The 15,924-nt window shown below is 41.3% G+C and overlaps 1 protein-coding gene across 1 annotated transcript in view; it reads right to left on the bottom strand.

Annotated features, from left to right (window-relative positions):
- The window catches only part of HMCN1 (hemicentin 1), a 470,681-nt gene extending 466,246 nt beyond the window's left edge, over positions 1-4,435 (bottom strand). The window contains exon 1 of the mRNA XM_044267297.1: positions 3,895-4,435. Coding sequence (XP_044123232.1) covers positions 3,895-4,162 — 268 coding nt within the window. The 5' untranslated portion in view covers positions 4,163-4,435. The remainder of the gene's footprint in view (positions 1-3,894) is intronic.
- Between the last annotated feature and the right edge of the window lie 11,489 nt (positions 4,436-15,924).

Here is a 15,924-nt window from a genome sequence, read left to right as displayed (position 1 = left end):
CCAAAACAATTCAACACAGAGTTGCTGTGACCCAGCAATTCCACTCCTAGGGATGTACCCAAGAGAAATGAAAACATACGTTCTTCTGTGTTGTGAGCACCTAATTTCAATGTGGGGATGGGGAGGTTTCCTTACATCACAACAAGCTGTTCTCACACATCACCACATGCCACGGGGTAAGGGTTCAGTTGTACAAGACTGCCCAGCCCACCCCCAGCCTAGCTGAAGTCCAGGATGTTACCTGGACTTCCAACCAACTGGATATAAGTCAGAGGCTCCCACAACCTGCTTCTTTTTGCGAGAGTGGCTCAAAAAAAACTCAGGAAACCCATTGACTCACTAGATTATCAGTTTTTTATAAAAGGATATGACTCAGAATCAGCCAGATGGAAAAGATGCATGAGGAAACATCAGATGGGTGTGAAGCTTCCATGCCTTCTCTGAGAGTGCCATTCTCCCCAAATTTCTACAGGTGAACTGCCCCAAAGCAATACAAACCCTTTCCTATTGGGTTTTCACGGAGGCTTCAGCACATAGTCATAACTGACTGAAGCACTGGCCACCGGCAAGGGATTCAACCTCCAAACCCTCTCCTCTCCCCAGACGTCTGGGGTGGGACTGAAAAATCCCAACTCCCTAATCACATGCTTAAAGCTGCTGGCAACCAGCCTCCATTCTTAGATGGGATCCAAAAGTCACTCCGCTAACATAACAAAAGGCAACTCTATGGCTCTCATCATTTAAGATATTACAAGGGTTTTTTTAGGAACTTTATGCAAGAAATGGGAATGAAGACCAAATATACATTAATAAATTACATCATCACACAAAAATTAGTACATAAATGTTGGTAGAAGCGCTATTCGTAAGAGCCAAAACCCTAAATAGCCATTATGGAATAGATAAGCAAAATGTGGTACAACCACACAATGGAATATTATTTAGCCATTAAAAGGAATAAAGCACTGACACGCGCTATTCCATGAATGAACCTTGAAAACATTATGCTAAAGTGAAGGAAGCCAGTCAAAAAAGACCACATATTATATGACTGCATTCAGATGAAAGGCCAGAACAGGAAAATCTATAGACAGAAAGTAAATTAGTGCTTGCTTAGCACTGGGGGGATGGTGAAAGGGAGCTAAGGGACAGAGACGTAAAAGGCACAGGATTTCTCTCTGAGGTGATGAAGATGTTCCAGACCGTGCTGGTGGTTGCATGTACATGTGAATAAACTGAAACCCACTGAATTATACATTTTACTTGAATAATTCAATACTAAAGGAATTATATCTCAATGAAGCTGTTAAAAATTAATATATTAAATGTAATTATGGAAGTGAAAAACCCATCTTAACCACAGTCAGCATCAATCGTCCTCTCTGGTACTTCCTCCTACCACAAATGTGTTTTTGGTCCTCCTACACCAGCTACCTTATGTGCACATTTTCCGAACAATTTTTATCATCTACCTGTTAACCTGTTACACTTGAGCCTCATGTATGTCTGTGTTTTCTACGTATTTGGCCCACCTTGAGCCAAACTGCAAACCATAAGTCCAATCATGTACAAAGGCCTAAAGATTTTTGTCAAATGACTTAGAGTATATCTCAGACCTTACCCAGCTTTGAAAAGCTGTAGGTTTGGGTTATAATTCTTGTATTTAAATCTGCCCGTTATTTCTCTCCATGTCCGCTGTAGCCCCCAACGGTAAGGATAGGTATTGGGAGCTATGAAAAACCACCACAAGTCAAACAGACAACAAGAAGATGTCATAGTCAGAAGTGAACTTAGAGCTGCTAATTCCAATTCTCTCATTTCATAGTTGAGGAAACAGGTAAATTGACTTTTCTAATGTCACTCAGTAAAACTGCCAATCCCCATTCAAGGCTCTTTCTGTCATTCCAGACTGATCACCAATCAAAAGAACAAGAGAATCAAAAATTCTTAAATGATTATACACACCATACACACACACACACGCAAATATCACACAAAGACAATATCATAATCCAGTAAAGTGAATTAGCAAACTAAATTAAAGGTTATTAGTATGTTTTAATTTCTATCTCTCTCTTTATCTTTGAAAATACTTTAGTCTTAGATAATATAAACACTTGGCCACTTCTCTCTACTTTGAATCCCAATAAAGCTAATTTTGGTTATACACGCAATTAATTTTATGGAACCAATTTAGTCATTTTATCATATTATTTCAAAAAGCTATAGCATGCCAAGTACTACAGGAAAGTCAACTTCAACACACTTTCCCATTTGGTAACAGCTGGAAAGCAGCACACCACAATACAATTTATTCCAATAATTTTTCATATCGCATCAAAATATCATGATGATCCAGTTTCCATTCATGACTTGAGGCAATTTTTTCATAAGATTCTTTTGGAGAAGAGTATATTGTGATGTTATTTAGAGAAAACAATTTTTACTTGATTTTTTTAGCCAACTTCAGCTATATCCCCATAGAAGAAATATACAAAAGCTATTCCAAAACAACAAAAGCCTTGAACTGCATCACAACTGGCATCCTGACATTTAATAAATCGAAACATAACACATGAGGTGTCTAAGAGAGGAAAAACAGTAAAGGACCATTTAATTCTTTATTCAAATATGCAGAACATTTCGTGCTTAATCGATGTAGAAGTGTAGAAAAACCTATCCTGCTCTTCTGTATGTCCCAGAAAAGTAGGATAGGTTCTTATTTTCAACATCTGAACAACAACAACAACAAAAAATCCCAGAAAGTTCCATTTCTCTCTTATTTTCTCCCCATGCCTTTTTTTTTTTAAACCCATTTAAGACCTAGCAATAATGTGAGCTCATGTTTGTCAAAAGGTGCGAGGAAAGAATTCAAGATTTTCAGTATCAAGCTCCCATTGCGAAGAGGTTGTGTTGAGGTCTTCGAGGTGAAGAGAGAGACTTTCAAAGCAGGAAAAATGTGGGAGAACAGTGGGGGAGGACTTTTAAGAAAGTACTGCTGTATTTCTTCAACTGGGCAGGGACTTGCACTAATGAAACTCAGGTGGCTGTCAGACAGGGAGCCCCAGGGCTCCCCCTGCAATGCTGCCCTGGCAATGACAATGAGGGCTCCTCTGAGACTCACAGAAAGGTGCCACTTGAAATAGCAACTGAAAAAAAAAAAAGTAAATAGGATCATGTTACCGTGGAGCAGCTGAAACCCATCGCTTTAGGGGGAAAAGTACAGTTATTTTGCTTCAACTACCTTTAAAGAGTACCGACGACCAAATTACATGCATTTCTCCTGGATGAGACACCGACATAATGTTTCTTCCCATCTGGGAACCGAACTAATGATGACTTGGGGCAAAAATGAATAGATTCAGTTAAGAAATGAATGGCTTCTCTCTTAGTTTCATCTCTTTGGTTCCACTAGTAATTACTCAACAAGCTTCCTTGGGTCTCACACAACAGGTTTTTCCTCCCTCTCTCATTCAAGTTATCCTGAGTGTGCTCTCGGCTGGGATGGGAGCTCCAGGAGCGGCGCTGCTGGATACCCAGGTCCAAATCTGCCTTCATAATTAAGCATTCTTTAGCTCTCAAATTAAAAAGTCAATGACCTCCAGTTTCCACGTCCTTGCTCGGAACTCTGGGGTCTGGTTTTTACTGTAGTTTCACACTTCCAGGTTTGGGGACCACTGCCCCAACACCTCCAAGATCTGAGGAGGAATCGGGGAGCAAAGTCAGATGCCAAAGAGCAGCTCTTTGTTACAGTGGGTTTCAGCTACACGTTAAAAGAAAGGGGGGGAAAAAAAGATTTGGAAACTTCCTAGCACTGAAACAATTTTGGAGCATAAGACATAAGGTAATTAATCATGAGAAATAAGAAACACAAAGAATAAATATTTCCCTTACCTGGATCATGGAACGGCACCAAGGCGAAGTTGAAAAGTGGTCTCTTGGGTCTTTTCAAAGACGTCTCCAAAATTTTGGAAGCCCCTTCGATCACCTGAACTAAGTCATCATACATGGAACCAGTCACATCAAACACAAAAGCCAAGGTGGAGGCCCCCTCGGGAATTTCCTCAGCCCCGGGGTCGGGCTGGGGGCTTGCATCTTGAGCTTGGGAAAAATAAAGGAGAGCACACAGGAATACGGTGTGGACGATGTCCCAGGAAATCATTGTCTTTTCTTTCCTTTTTTCTTTTTTTCTTTTCTTTTTTCTCACCCCCCCCCCCACCCCGGGACGCCTTAGCCCTGTGCTTAGCCCTCCTCAACAACACGCCGGGGGCTTCCGCTCAGGGCCGCTCATTAGGCTCTCGAAAGCTCTCGGACCCAGCGACAAGTTTGGAGGCGACAGTCCGAGGGGGACGGGCACCCACCCCGCAGCCCTGCAGGGGCTGAGCGGGCGGAGATGCGGCAGCTTTTGTCTGGACGCAGCTTCCTTCGGGACGGCTAGGTGCCCGCGGGTCGCGCGCGGCGAGTCGCGGAGAGCGGGCAGCGCGCCCGGCCCATGCCCCGGGGGCCGCCCCGAGCCCTGCGGCGCCGCGCCGAGTCCCGCCGCCCTCGCCGCCGCCGCCGCTCTCCGCCGGGGCCAGCCGCTAGCGCTCCCAACTTTCCACTGTGCGCCGCTCGCTCGGGAGCGCGGAGGGAAGCCCGGCGAGGCCTCGCCTCCTGATTGGCCGGCGGCGGCCCCCCTCCCCACCTCCTCGGCGCTGGAGCCCCCCTCCCGCCGGGCGACTTCTCTCTCCACCGACGCCGCCGGGGTCAGCGCGGTACCAGGGAAGCGCCCCCGAGGGTCAGCTCCGCTCCCGCCGGCGCTGCTCCCGACCCGCAACCCCTCAGGGCGAACAATGGCTTTCGGGAACGTGCGGCCAAGTCCCAGGCCGAGGGGACACCCCACGAACCAGCACAAAGGGAATTTTGCTTTTACTGTAGGCAGTGCTGCTGCAGACACCGCTTTCCTAATTCCCCCCAGAAGCCGAGACGCCCCGGCCCAGCCTCCAGCCTCGCAGCCCGCGGCTCAGCCCAGCCGGGAGGGGGAGCTGGAAGCGTCTCTGCTGGCCGCAGCCTCGCTGTCACTCTTTGATCTCCTCGGGGACTGCGGAGGGCGGGAGGAGAGAGCTGGATGGGCCAGACGCGGGAGGAAGAAGGAAAGGAGCTGGTGAGGGAAACGAGAGAGACAGCAGGAACTGGGGAGCCACTGATTGTAGTTAGGAAGGATCGAAGGGAAGGCAGCTGGATGTGAAAACAGGATGGAGGTCCGGGGAGTGCATGCGGAGAGAGAAAGGGTGCCCGTCGAAGAGAAAACTGATTTTTTTTTAAATTATTTCATCATCGAAATTCATGCTCCTGAGCAGTTCGAATCCTCCTCTTAGCATGGGGAGGCAGAATAATATCCCCCATGTCACATTTCCTCCCATAGAACAGCCATGGGCCAAGTCTCAGCCACACATCCATTAAAAAGGTGTTCCCCCTCCATGGCATTTTCTTGCCGATAAGTAAGGAAACCTCGCCCTGGAAAACATTACCAAGTTTTTCCATCTTGTAATTATTACATACATTGTAGAACTCATAACAGAGATAAGAAGGTAGACAAAGAAAATCAACCATAAGCTAGAGAGTCTTTGCTTCATTTTAGATAAAAAACATTTCCTTCGCGGAAAAGGAATTGCTGTCTGGATGCTGGCATTCTAAGGAGGGCAAACGTGCCCCTTGATCCCCCTTCTCTTGTGTATGAGACCACCCATGTCTCACACACAGACGCAGCCTGAGGGAGAGACAGCTCCCATCAACATTTCATTGTCTGCAACTGTCTTCTTTTTTAGACCCAGCAGCAGTGGGACCTGAGTTTATGGTACCTATAAGTCATGTCACTTAAAGGAAGCAGACAGGCCATTTGGGCTGAGTGGGAATATGAGAGGAGACAGGGAAAGTACTTCCTTTCCAAGCAGTATTTACAGAATGCTATTTGAGTAGCATACTCCTTTGTTTATTTAAAAAGGATTGCATTCTAAGTCCTAGAGTTTTCACTGAGAGCTGAGCTGTTCCAGGTGTTCAGGGAAGGTCAGAGAGCCTAGCGATTAAGAGTTCTGGGTCAGATACCCTGGGTTCAAAGCCCAGCAGTGACACTTAATAACTCCAACAAGTTACCTAACTTATAAATACTAAGTTACAGTCACCTAACTGCAAATACGAAGAATGATACTACCTACCTAATAAGGATCAAGTGAGCCATCTTGGTGAATGTTCCAGGAGCACTTAAAAAGAACATTTGCTGTTGGGTGGAATGTTCTATAAATGTCAATTAAGTCATTTGATAGTGTTATTCCAATTTTCTCTATCCTTACTGGTTTCTGCCTATTCCATCAGTCGAAATCGCTAGCTGTAATTGTGGATGTGTCTATTTCTTCTTGTAGTTCTAGGAGTTTTTGCTTCAAGCATTTTGAAGCCCCATAATTAGATGCATAAACATTTAAAATTATTATATTCTCTTAACTAATTGACACCTTTATCATTATGAAGTTATCTTCATTATCCGTGGTAATATTATCTGTTCTGAAATATATCAGGTAATAATAATATAGCAACTCCAGATTTTTTTGATTAGTATTAGCATGATATATCCTTTTCTATCCTGTCACTTTTACCCTATTTGTGTCTTTTTTTTTTTAAGGTTTTATTTATTTATTTGACAGAGAGAGAGATCACAAGTAGCCAGAGAGGCAGGCAGAGAGAGAGAAATGGAAACAGACTCCCTTCTGAGCAGAAAGCCCGATGCAGGGCTCTATCCCAGGACCCTGGGATCATGACCTGAGCCAAAGGCAGAGGCTTTAACCCACCGATCCACCCAGGTGCTCCCCTATTTGTGTCTTTATACTTAAAGTGTATATCTTGTAGTCACCAAACAATTCAGTCTCACTTTTTTTTTCATGCAATTGAATAATCTCTGCCTTTTTTTTTTTATTAAAGATTTTATTTATTTATTTGTCAGAGACAGAGGGAGAGAGAGCGAGCGAGCACAGGCAGACAAAGAGGCAGGCAGAGGCAGAGGGAGAGGGAGAAGCAGGCTTCCTGCCGAGCAAGGAGCCCGATATGGGACTCGATCCCAGGACCCTGGGATCATGACCTGAGCCGAAGGCAGCTGCTTAACCAACTGAGCCACCCAGGCGTTCCCTAATCTCTGCCTTTTAATTCGGCTGTTTAGACGATTTACATGCAATGTGATTATGTATAAGGTTAAACTTAAATCTACCATCCTGCAATTTCTTTTCTATTTGTTCCCTCTGTTCCTTGTTCTTTTCTGTTTTTTGCTTTCTTTTAGATGTATTGAATATTTTTTATGACTCCTTGTATCTTCATTGCTAGCTTATTAGCTATAACTGTTTTAGTGCTTGCTTCAGGGTTTATAGTGTATAACCTCAATACAATATTCCTTCAAAGAACAGCACTACTTCATGCATAGTAAAATAACTTCAGAATTGTATATTTCCATTACTCCCTTCACAACCTTTTTGTTATTGTGGTTCGTTTTATTTTACATTACTTTTTCTAAAACCCCACATTATGTTGATGTTCTTTTTTGTTGTTTAAATTAGGCAATTGCCTTTCAAAGAAATTTAAATACTAAGAAAAAAATCTGTATATTTACTGCTATACTCTGGTGCTGTTCATAGATCTAAATTTACATGTGATATCATTTCCCTTCTGCCTAAAGGACTTGCCTTAATATTTCCTATAGTGTAGTTCTGCTGATGAAAAAAAAATCTTTCAATTCTGTGGATTTGAAAATCTTTATTTCACTTTTGTTTTTGAAAGATTTTTTTTTTCCTGAGAGAGTATTCTAAATGGACAGGTTTTTATTTTTCTTTCAGTACTTTAAAGATATTACTTCACTGTCTTCTTGCTTGCCTTGTTCCCAGTAAGAAATCTCTATCATGGGATGCCTGGGTAGCTTAGTCGGTTAAAGCATCTGCCTTTGGCTCGGGTCATGATCCCAGTGTCCTGGGATTGAGTTCTGCATTGGGCTCCTTGCTCAGCTGGGAGCCTGCTTCCCCCTCTGCCTCTGCCTGCCACTCTGCTTGCTTGTGCTCTTTCTCTACAAATAAATAAATAAAATCTTTTTTAAAAGTTTAGAAATCTCTATCATATTTACATGTGTATAAACGATATCTATTCTTTTCTCTGATGTATTGAAGAGTTTTCTTATTATCACTGTTTTTTTTTAAGATTTTATTTATGTATTTGACAGAGAGAGACAGCGAGGGGAAGACAGAGAGGGAAAAGCAGACTCCCTGCTGAGCAAGGAGCCCAGTGTGGGGCTCGATCCCAGGACCCTGGGATCATGACCTGAGCCAAAGACAGATGCTTAACAACTGAGCCACTCAGGCACCCCATTATCATGGTTTTTAGTCAGTTTGATTATGATTATGCCTTGGTGTTGTTCCCCTCATTTTTCTTATACTTATGGATTATCAAACTTCTTGTATCTGTCAATACATGGTTTTCATCAAAACTGGAAAGTTTTGGCCTTTCTTTCTTCAAATAAGGTCCTCCTTTCCTGTGAAAACACCAGTTCACATACATGAGGCCACCTGAAGTTGCTGCACAGCTCCCTGATACTCGGTTCACTTTTTAAAAATTATTATTTTCCTTTCTCATTGGGTTTCATTTGTTGATAGTTCCCATAACTATTTCTTCAAGTTCACTCAACTTTTCTTCTCCATTGCCTAGTCTATTCTGTCCTATCCAGTGTATTTTTCATCTCTAGAAATCTGATTTGGATATTTTTTTATATCTTCCATGTCTCATTTTAAGTGTATGCATATGTGGAATACACTTATAATAACTGATTTAATGTCCTTGATTGGTCATTTTAACATCTGTGTCAGTTCTGCATCACTTTCAATGGACTTTTTCTGCTTGTTGATTTTTTCTGGTTGTATTGTTTTGCTTCCTTTTGGGCCTCATAATCTTTGATTGGCTGTCAGACACTGAATTTTACTTTTGGATATGGGATATTTTTGTATTCCTATAAATATTCTTGAGTTTTTTTGGGGGGCAGAATTAAGTTATTTGGAAACAGTTCGATCCTTTTGGGACTGACTTTTAAAATTTGTTAGGTCAGACCAAAGCAGTTTTCAGTCTAGAACTAGTTATTTCCCATTACTGAGCAAAGACCATCTGTCACTCTACCAAAATTCTGTGAATCGTGAGGTTTTCCATGCTGACGCTGACAGTTGGGGACAGACTTATTCCCATCCCCATGTAGTGTAGAAACCATTACCTTTATTCTTTTCAAGTGGTTCTTTCCTCAGCCTTCGGCAGTTTTCTAACAAGCATATGCCGGTCAGTACTCAGCTGAATATATAAAGACTCCATTCAGATCTCCAGAGTTTTCAATCTACCTAACACCTTCTGGTTCTCTCTCCTGCAAACTCAAGCTTCTTAGTCTCCCTGGGAAATCACCTCCATCTCCTCAACCCACGCAGCCTTCTAGGTTCTACCTTGGTTCCACCTCCAGAGATCATGACCAGGAAACTCTCTGAAGGTCGTAAACTGCGACAGCTTGCCTCATCTGTTTCCCATCTCTAGAATAACTATCTTTCTTTGCCTGAGAGTAAAATCAAAGGATGATTGTACTTCATTCATCCCAGTGTCCAACAATGTAGAAAACTCACAGTAAAACTTAAAGTAAAACTTAAGTTTTAAGCCTAAAACTTAAGCTTACTATTATATGTATTTGAGGATACAGTTTTGGAAAGTTTGAACCTATATGTATATGCATTGGAGACCCAATGCTTTGGAAGAAACAGAAAACTAGAGGGGCTTTTTTTTTTTTTTAATCTATTTGTTTATAGAAGGTCTTTTATGCTTCACTAACATCCTGATATCTAAGTGGGTGGTAGCACTTGACAACATGCTTAATGTCCATGGGGCATTGTGGTAAGGAAAGAGGGTTAAGAAAGGAAAGGAATATTCAGTGTCTCAGAAAGCATTTGTACTTATATATGTATGGATGTGGAATATACATTTATCTTCTGTAATCCCAGATGCATATCTCCACTTTAGTTTCATGTAATTGATGACTACATGATTTGTGACGCAGGAGAGACACACCTGGGCTCTTCCACTACTTTTCAATAAAGTTTGATCTCTGTTGAAATACAGATCTCTGGAGACAAGGTAGCCTGTGGGCAGAAATCTTATTTACACTTTTTAAAATAAATGAGTCCCTGAAAGTAGACTTTGGCCGGCAGTCAGCCGAGAATACCAAGAATACACATTAGGAGAAATGATTAGGTTAGAAAGGGGGCATGGCCCAGGGTGGGGGTAGGAAGGGTTGGGCAAAAAAGGACAGTTATGCCTAAATCAGAGTATTGCCCAGAAATAACAATATATTCTAGCCCATTTCCTGCTTTTGTTATTAAAAACAGTCTCTGTGAGGTTGGAAGGAGCACTGGTCTGGGAATCTTGTCTTGCTTTAGGACTAATTACTTCAGTTCTGTCCTTTACAAACCCATCATACTACACAATTTCTAAAATTCATTTCAGCTGTAAAATTATCTGACCATCTTGGCAGAAGTTCCCCAGAAAGTGGAGCCTGAGATGAAGGTCTGGGTGTGATTCCCAGGCTGCAGGCCTGAGGGATAGGAGGACTGCAGAAGAGAGCCTGGGTAAGGTACATTAGGAAGTTGGCTTCTATATGCTCTGGGTTATTGGGTCTCATGGAACTGAATAAAAGCCCTGAGGTTAGGTGTCTCAAGACTGTTGTGAAGGAGAAAGGGGAATCGGTGTGGTAAAAGGGGAAGTACTCACTTATCACCTCCCATTCTCATTGGTCAATGACCTACCCCATGGGGCCCAAACAACCCCACATTTTTGGGTCCCACATACACAGATGAAGATCTGATTTCTTGGGTATCCTGCTCCAAGATATCCACAGATAAGCCCGGAACAGAAACAGGAAACACAGAGGGAAAGCCTGAGGTAATACACTGTCAGGTTGCACCTGCATAAAGCTGACTGGGGCTTAGATTATATCCTGAGGGCATAAAAAGATACTGAAGGAATTGAAGCTGAAGAGCAGAAAAAAATTAGTATATTTCAGCAAAATCACTCAGACAATGAGTGAGAAATAGAATAAGGGAAGCAAAATGAGGAAAAGGAGGAGATTGTAGTAATAATATTAACAACATTCTTCACCTCAGGAAATTGAAACTCAGAGAGTTTAAGCCATTTGTCTAAAGGTCAATGTTAATGAGCTGTAGAACCAGGGCTTGAACCCAGGCAGCTGACTGCCAAGCCCGTGTTCCTTACTGCTTTCCAGTGCTGTCCTCAGGCTGGAGATTTTGAGGGCGTGAACTAAAAATAATAGCAATGGATAAGACAGACAAGGAGAGACTGTGAGAACAATATCAAAAGTATTATTATTCTTCAGTTGCTTTTTATGAAGACATGTGCATAGGTAGCACCAAAGAGGCACAAGTCAAAAATACTCTTTAAGGCTCTGTGTCAGAGAGAGGGACAAGAGGAAAAAGTGAAGGAATTTTTGATTTACCCGGAGCTGGTTTGGTTTATCTATCTTACCATAGACCTATCCTGTATCACCCCTACACCTCCAGATTTCTCCAGAAAGTCCTAGAAGGTCCTGGGAGGTAGGACATGCGAGTGGAGAAGAGACGAGCTCTGCCTGCAGATTCACACACTAGCCAGCTCTGGAGACATGCAGCGGACTGTGGACCATTTCTGGTGTCTGCTAACAGTCAGCAAATCAGCCCTCAAAAATCTCTTCATATAGGTTCTCATCACTAAGGTTCTGTTTGGGGCATTGGGGGAGTATGAAAAGGTACCATCTTTTTAAAAGTAGTGTGGGCTCACTTATAGCAAAGTCAAACTAAAATCCTCTCTCTGATCCAGTATTCTCTCTTAAAACTCTTCTACCTTCTCTGGAGAAGATATGATCCTCCTTACGGGTTAAGGAGTTCAAGTGATCATCTCATTCAAAGCATTCATCCCACTATGCCTGACAAAGCATAGCTCAGAAAAACAGTGACTTGGAAGAGTAAGTCCTGAAGATTGCTGTAAATTGGTATGGACATACACTGCTTTATTGTAAACTGTCTCCTACAAACCACTGGATGGTTTGATGCCATCCTCAATGAGTGATACTTCCCAGGATATCTGGTTCTCTGCCTAAGGAGGCCCAGCATTATTTTATGTTTGTTTGTTTGTTTGTTTTTTAATTTTTATTTACTTATTTGAAAGAGAGAGAACACAAGTAGGCAGAGAGACAGGCAGAGAGAGAGGGGAAAGCAGGCTCCCCGCCAAGCAGAGAGCCCGATGTGGGGCTCAATCCCAAGACCCTGAGATCATGACCTGAGCTGAAGGCAGAGGCTTAACCCACTGAGCCAACCAGGCGCCCTTATGGTTTTTTGGGTTTTTTTTTTTAGCACATTTCTACAGGATAGGTAACTTGTTATTACAACTGAATTTAAAATAGATTGCTTTTGCACCAACCCTAATGGTTATACTTGGCACTGTTATGAAACGAAAAATTAAAAAAAGGTTAGGTTTTTTTTTCTTCTCTTGCCTCCTTTAAGAAGGCAGTAGAAGAATGGAAAGCCATTGTGTTGTAACTGGAAAATTAATCACATCAAATATTCTCTTATACTAATCAAATTAAAAGTCTAGAATTTGCTTATATAAAACAGATGTTTACATTCTTATTCTCTTTTGGTACTAATGTCAAGAGAAGAAAGCACAGAATAACTATGTCATGGCGTACTTTGGGGAATGTAACACTCTGCTTTTACTTTTTGTGAAGCCACGAAGCCTGTGGTCAGCAAGGGGGACAGCCCCAGAAAGAGGAAAGCATCAGGGGCCTAGTCTCCTACTCCTTACATAGTTGAAATTCCCATCATCTCTCATGGAATGGGAAGTAAGCTTCCTAAGGACGAGCCAACACTCTCAGCAAGTGGGTGAAGACACAAGCACCATGTGTCTGGTAGCTGGTCCAAGGGAGCCTCCCTTTTGGCTCAGCCAGTGTCCTAGTTCTGGAGGACTCGTGATTCTGGTTTGTGTTTCAATTGTGATCTTCTCTATAAGAATCTCAGGGATCCACCCACTCTCAAAATAAAGACCAAGAGACCTGTAAGCTGTCCTCATGCTACTTGGGAAAAATCGTTAAAAGCCTAACTGAACACTTAATGGAAAGGGCCTGAACCAAGAATATCTTTGCCTCACTTTCTGAAAAAAATGTTGAAGAAATTAAAATGTATCCTTAACGACCCCTTCCAGGTGTCCCCTGAGGCCTCCATCCTCTCTTATAGGGAGTCTCTGTCCCCATAAAGTCAAGAACTTGGCCATATCCATCCAGTATTTTCTGAGACTTGATCCCAATTCAAAAGCTGGGAAGGATTCTAGAGATATTTTTCTACCCTAGGAACTTCATTTTGAAAGGAGAAACTGAGGCTCAGAAAGTGACTTCTCTAAGATCTCATAAACTTTTTTTTTTAAGATTTTTTTTTAAAGATTCTATTTATTTGACAAATAGAGATCACAAGTAGGCTGAGAGGCAGGCAGAGAGAGAGGGAGAAGCAGGCTCCCCGCTGAGCAGAGAGCTTGATGCAGGGCTCAATCCCCAGACCCTGGGATCATGACCTGAGCAGAAGGCAGAGGCTTTAACCCACTGAGCCACCCAGGCAGCCCAGATCTCGTAAACTTTCGAAGTCATGCTGTCGATCTATTTTGGATCTGTAATCATTCCTCTCCCACCACACCAGATGGATTAACTAATAATCACCAGGCACTTTCTATGTCCCAAGCACTATTTTAAGGGCCTTACATGTATGAACCTTTAATCCTTATTCCAAAAAATTATGAGGTCACTAAAGGAATGATCCCCATTTCACAGAAGAGGAAACTGAAGATGAAGTTCACACAACGAGGGTAGATCATCCGTCATGGTTCTCACATCTTCCTCTCCTTCACTTTCATTCTCCTCCTTTTGCTTCCTGTCTGCATTTTCCCTACTATTTTACAATAAAATTGGAAAATTTTAATAATAAAACTTTGAGATATATAATTGCTTTTTAGTATATTTTAGAGTGTCATCATTAGTATAATAATAGCCATCCTGTATAGGCCTTTTCAGGGGAAAAAAAAAAAAAGATACTATAGTCTCGGTTTCTTTTGCTTTGTGCATCAGGCATTCTTTGGCCTTGAATGAACTCCTCCTACCCCTAATCTTATTTCTGAGCTTTCTCCCTCATTATTTATCAATTCAAACTAATTTCATATTTTCCCACAATGCTATGAATTCCTTGAGAATAGGGCTCTGTTCAGTTCCTTTTCATAAGCACATAATACCCAACACACCATAAGAATTCAATGTGGATGAACTGCTGAATGTAAAATGATTAATAATAATGGTAATAATAGTAACAGTCATCTAATAAATACTTTAGCCTTGTTCTTAGCACTTGGATGAATTCATATACATGAATAGTCACGATAACCTTGTAAGATAAGTATTTCTTAACTATCTCAGAGACGAGCAAATTAAACTCAGAGCATTAACCAACTTACCCCAGATGACATCAGTAGTATATGGTAGAGTCAGGAGCTAAACCTAGGTCTTTTAGGATTCTTTCCAATACACTCCATTGTCACCATGCAAAATAATTTTATTACTAGCCTGAATATGACATTTTTATGAAAATAAATATTCTGTAGGGAAAATTAATCATTATAGTGCCAAAACAAGTATTTAAACCATCTTGTTTTAAACCATTTTGTTTATGTGAAACTTACCTTTGCTTACCTCCAGATAGACAACTAAAGAGTTGTAGAAGTGAGGACAGTTTAGTGGAAGTAACTTGAAAAAAAAAAGGCTCTTTAAAAAGGGAATGCTATAAAGCTGTGACTATCTGGCCATTTACTTATTAATCAGAAGGAAACATCTATTAGATCCTGTGGTCAGTTTCTATTAACCATCAGGGGCTATAAAAAAGAGGAAGATCAATGTTTCAATATAGATTTACTTGATACTGAAAAATATGAGAAGGAATGAAAGTATAGCTCAAATGGTAGATATAACCCAATTTCTATTTTCACCTTTATTCTAAGATTTTTTTTACGTGTGAAATCTTTCTTTTCTTTTTGCACACCTTCCTCCCATATCTTCAAAGTAGGGGCTTTCCTATGCTAAGGTTTTGATTCCAGATGTGAAGGGTGCCAGAATTCAGGGAGGGAAAAGAACTTTGAAAATCAGAAAACACCTACTATTCCAGACAGCTGGGAATCTGCCCTAATTTTAAAAAACAGAGGAAAAATTCTAACTTCTCTTCTTATCTTACATTCCAACATTTAGCAACTCTCTTTATCAGAATATTTCCCCCTTATATTTCTTCTAATACAATTTAAGCCTCTTTCTTCTGTTTTCAGAAGAACTACAGCTGGTCACAACCGCTGCATGTTTGTTTGTTTGTTTTTTCTTTACCAATTAATGAAAGGGGAAAGGTGCCGGCTTCAATAATAATAAACTAGTTTCAGCTTTCTGCCTTTATTTACTTATTTATTTATTTATTTTCAGACAGAGGTAGTTTTTAATTTTTTTTCAGTGTTCCAAAATTCATTGTTCATGCACCACACCCAGTGCTCCATGCAATACCTGTCCTCCTTAATACCCACCACCAGGCTCACCCGACCCCCCAACCCCTCCCCTCCAAAACCCTCAGTTTGTTTCTCAACTGAGAATTTTTAATTTAAATACCTTAGTTAATTCAAAATGCATTAACCAAATTGTAATAAATAATTCTAGGTTCTTTTAAAGAAATAAGGGAACATATCATGAAAACCAATCTTTCTTTTTTTTTTCCTTTTCATTTTCAGCCTATATTCAGTTAAAAATCTCTTTTTTTTTTAAGTATAAAGGAGGCTAGT

The sequence above is a fragment of the Neovison vison genome, chromosome 10 (assembly GCF_020171115.1).
Source record: "Neovison vison isolate M4711 chromosome 10, ASM_NN_V1, whole genome shotgun sequence".
Lineage (NCBI taxonomy): Eukaryota > Metazoa > Chordata > Mammalia > Carnivora > Mustelidae > Neogale > Neogale vison.
Note: the sequence above shows the minus strand (reverse complement) of the source record. Positions and strands in the feature narration are given on the sequence as shown.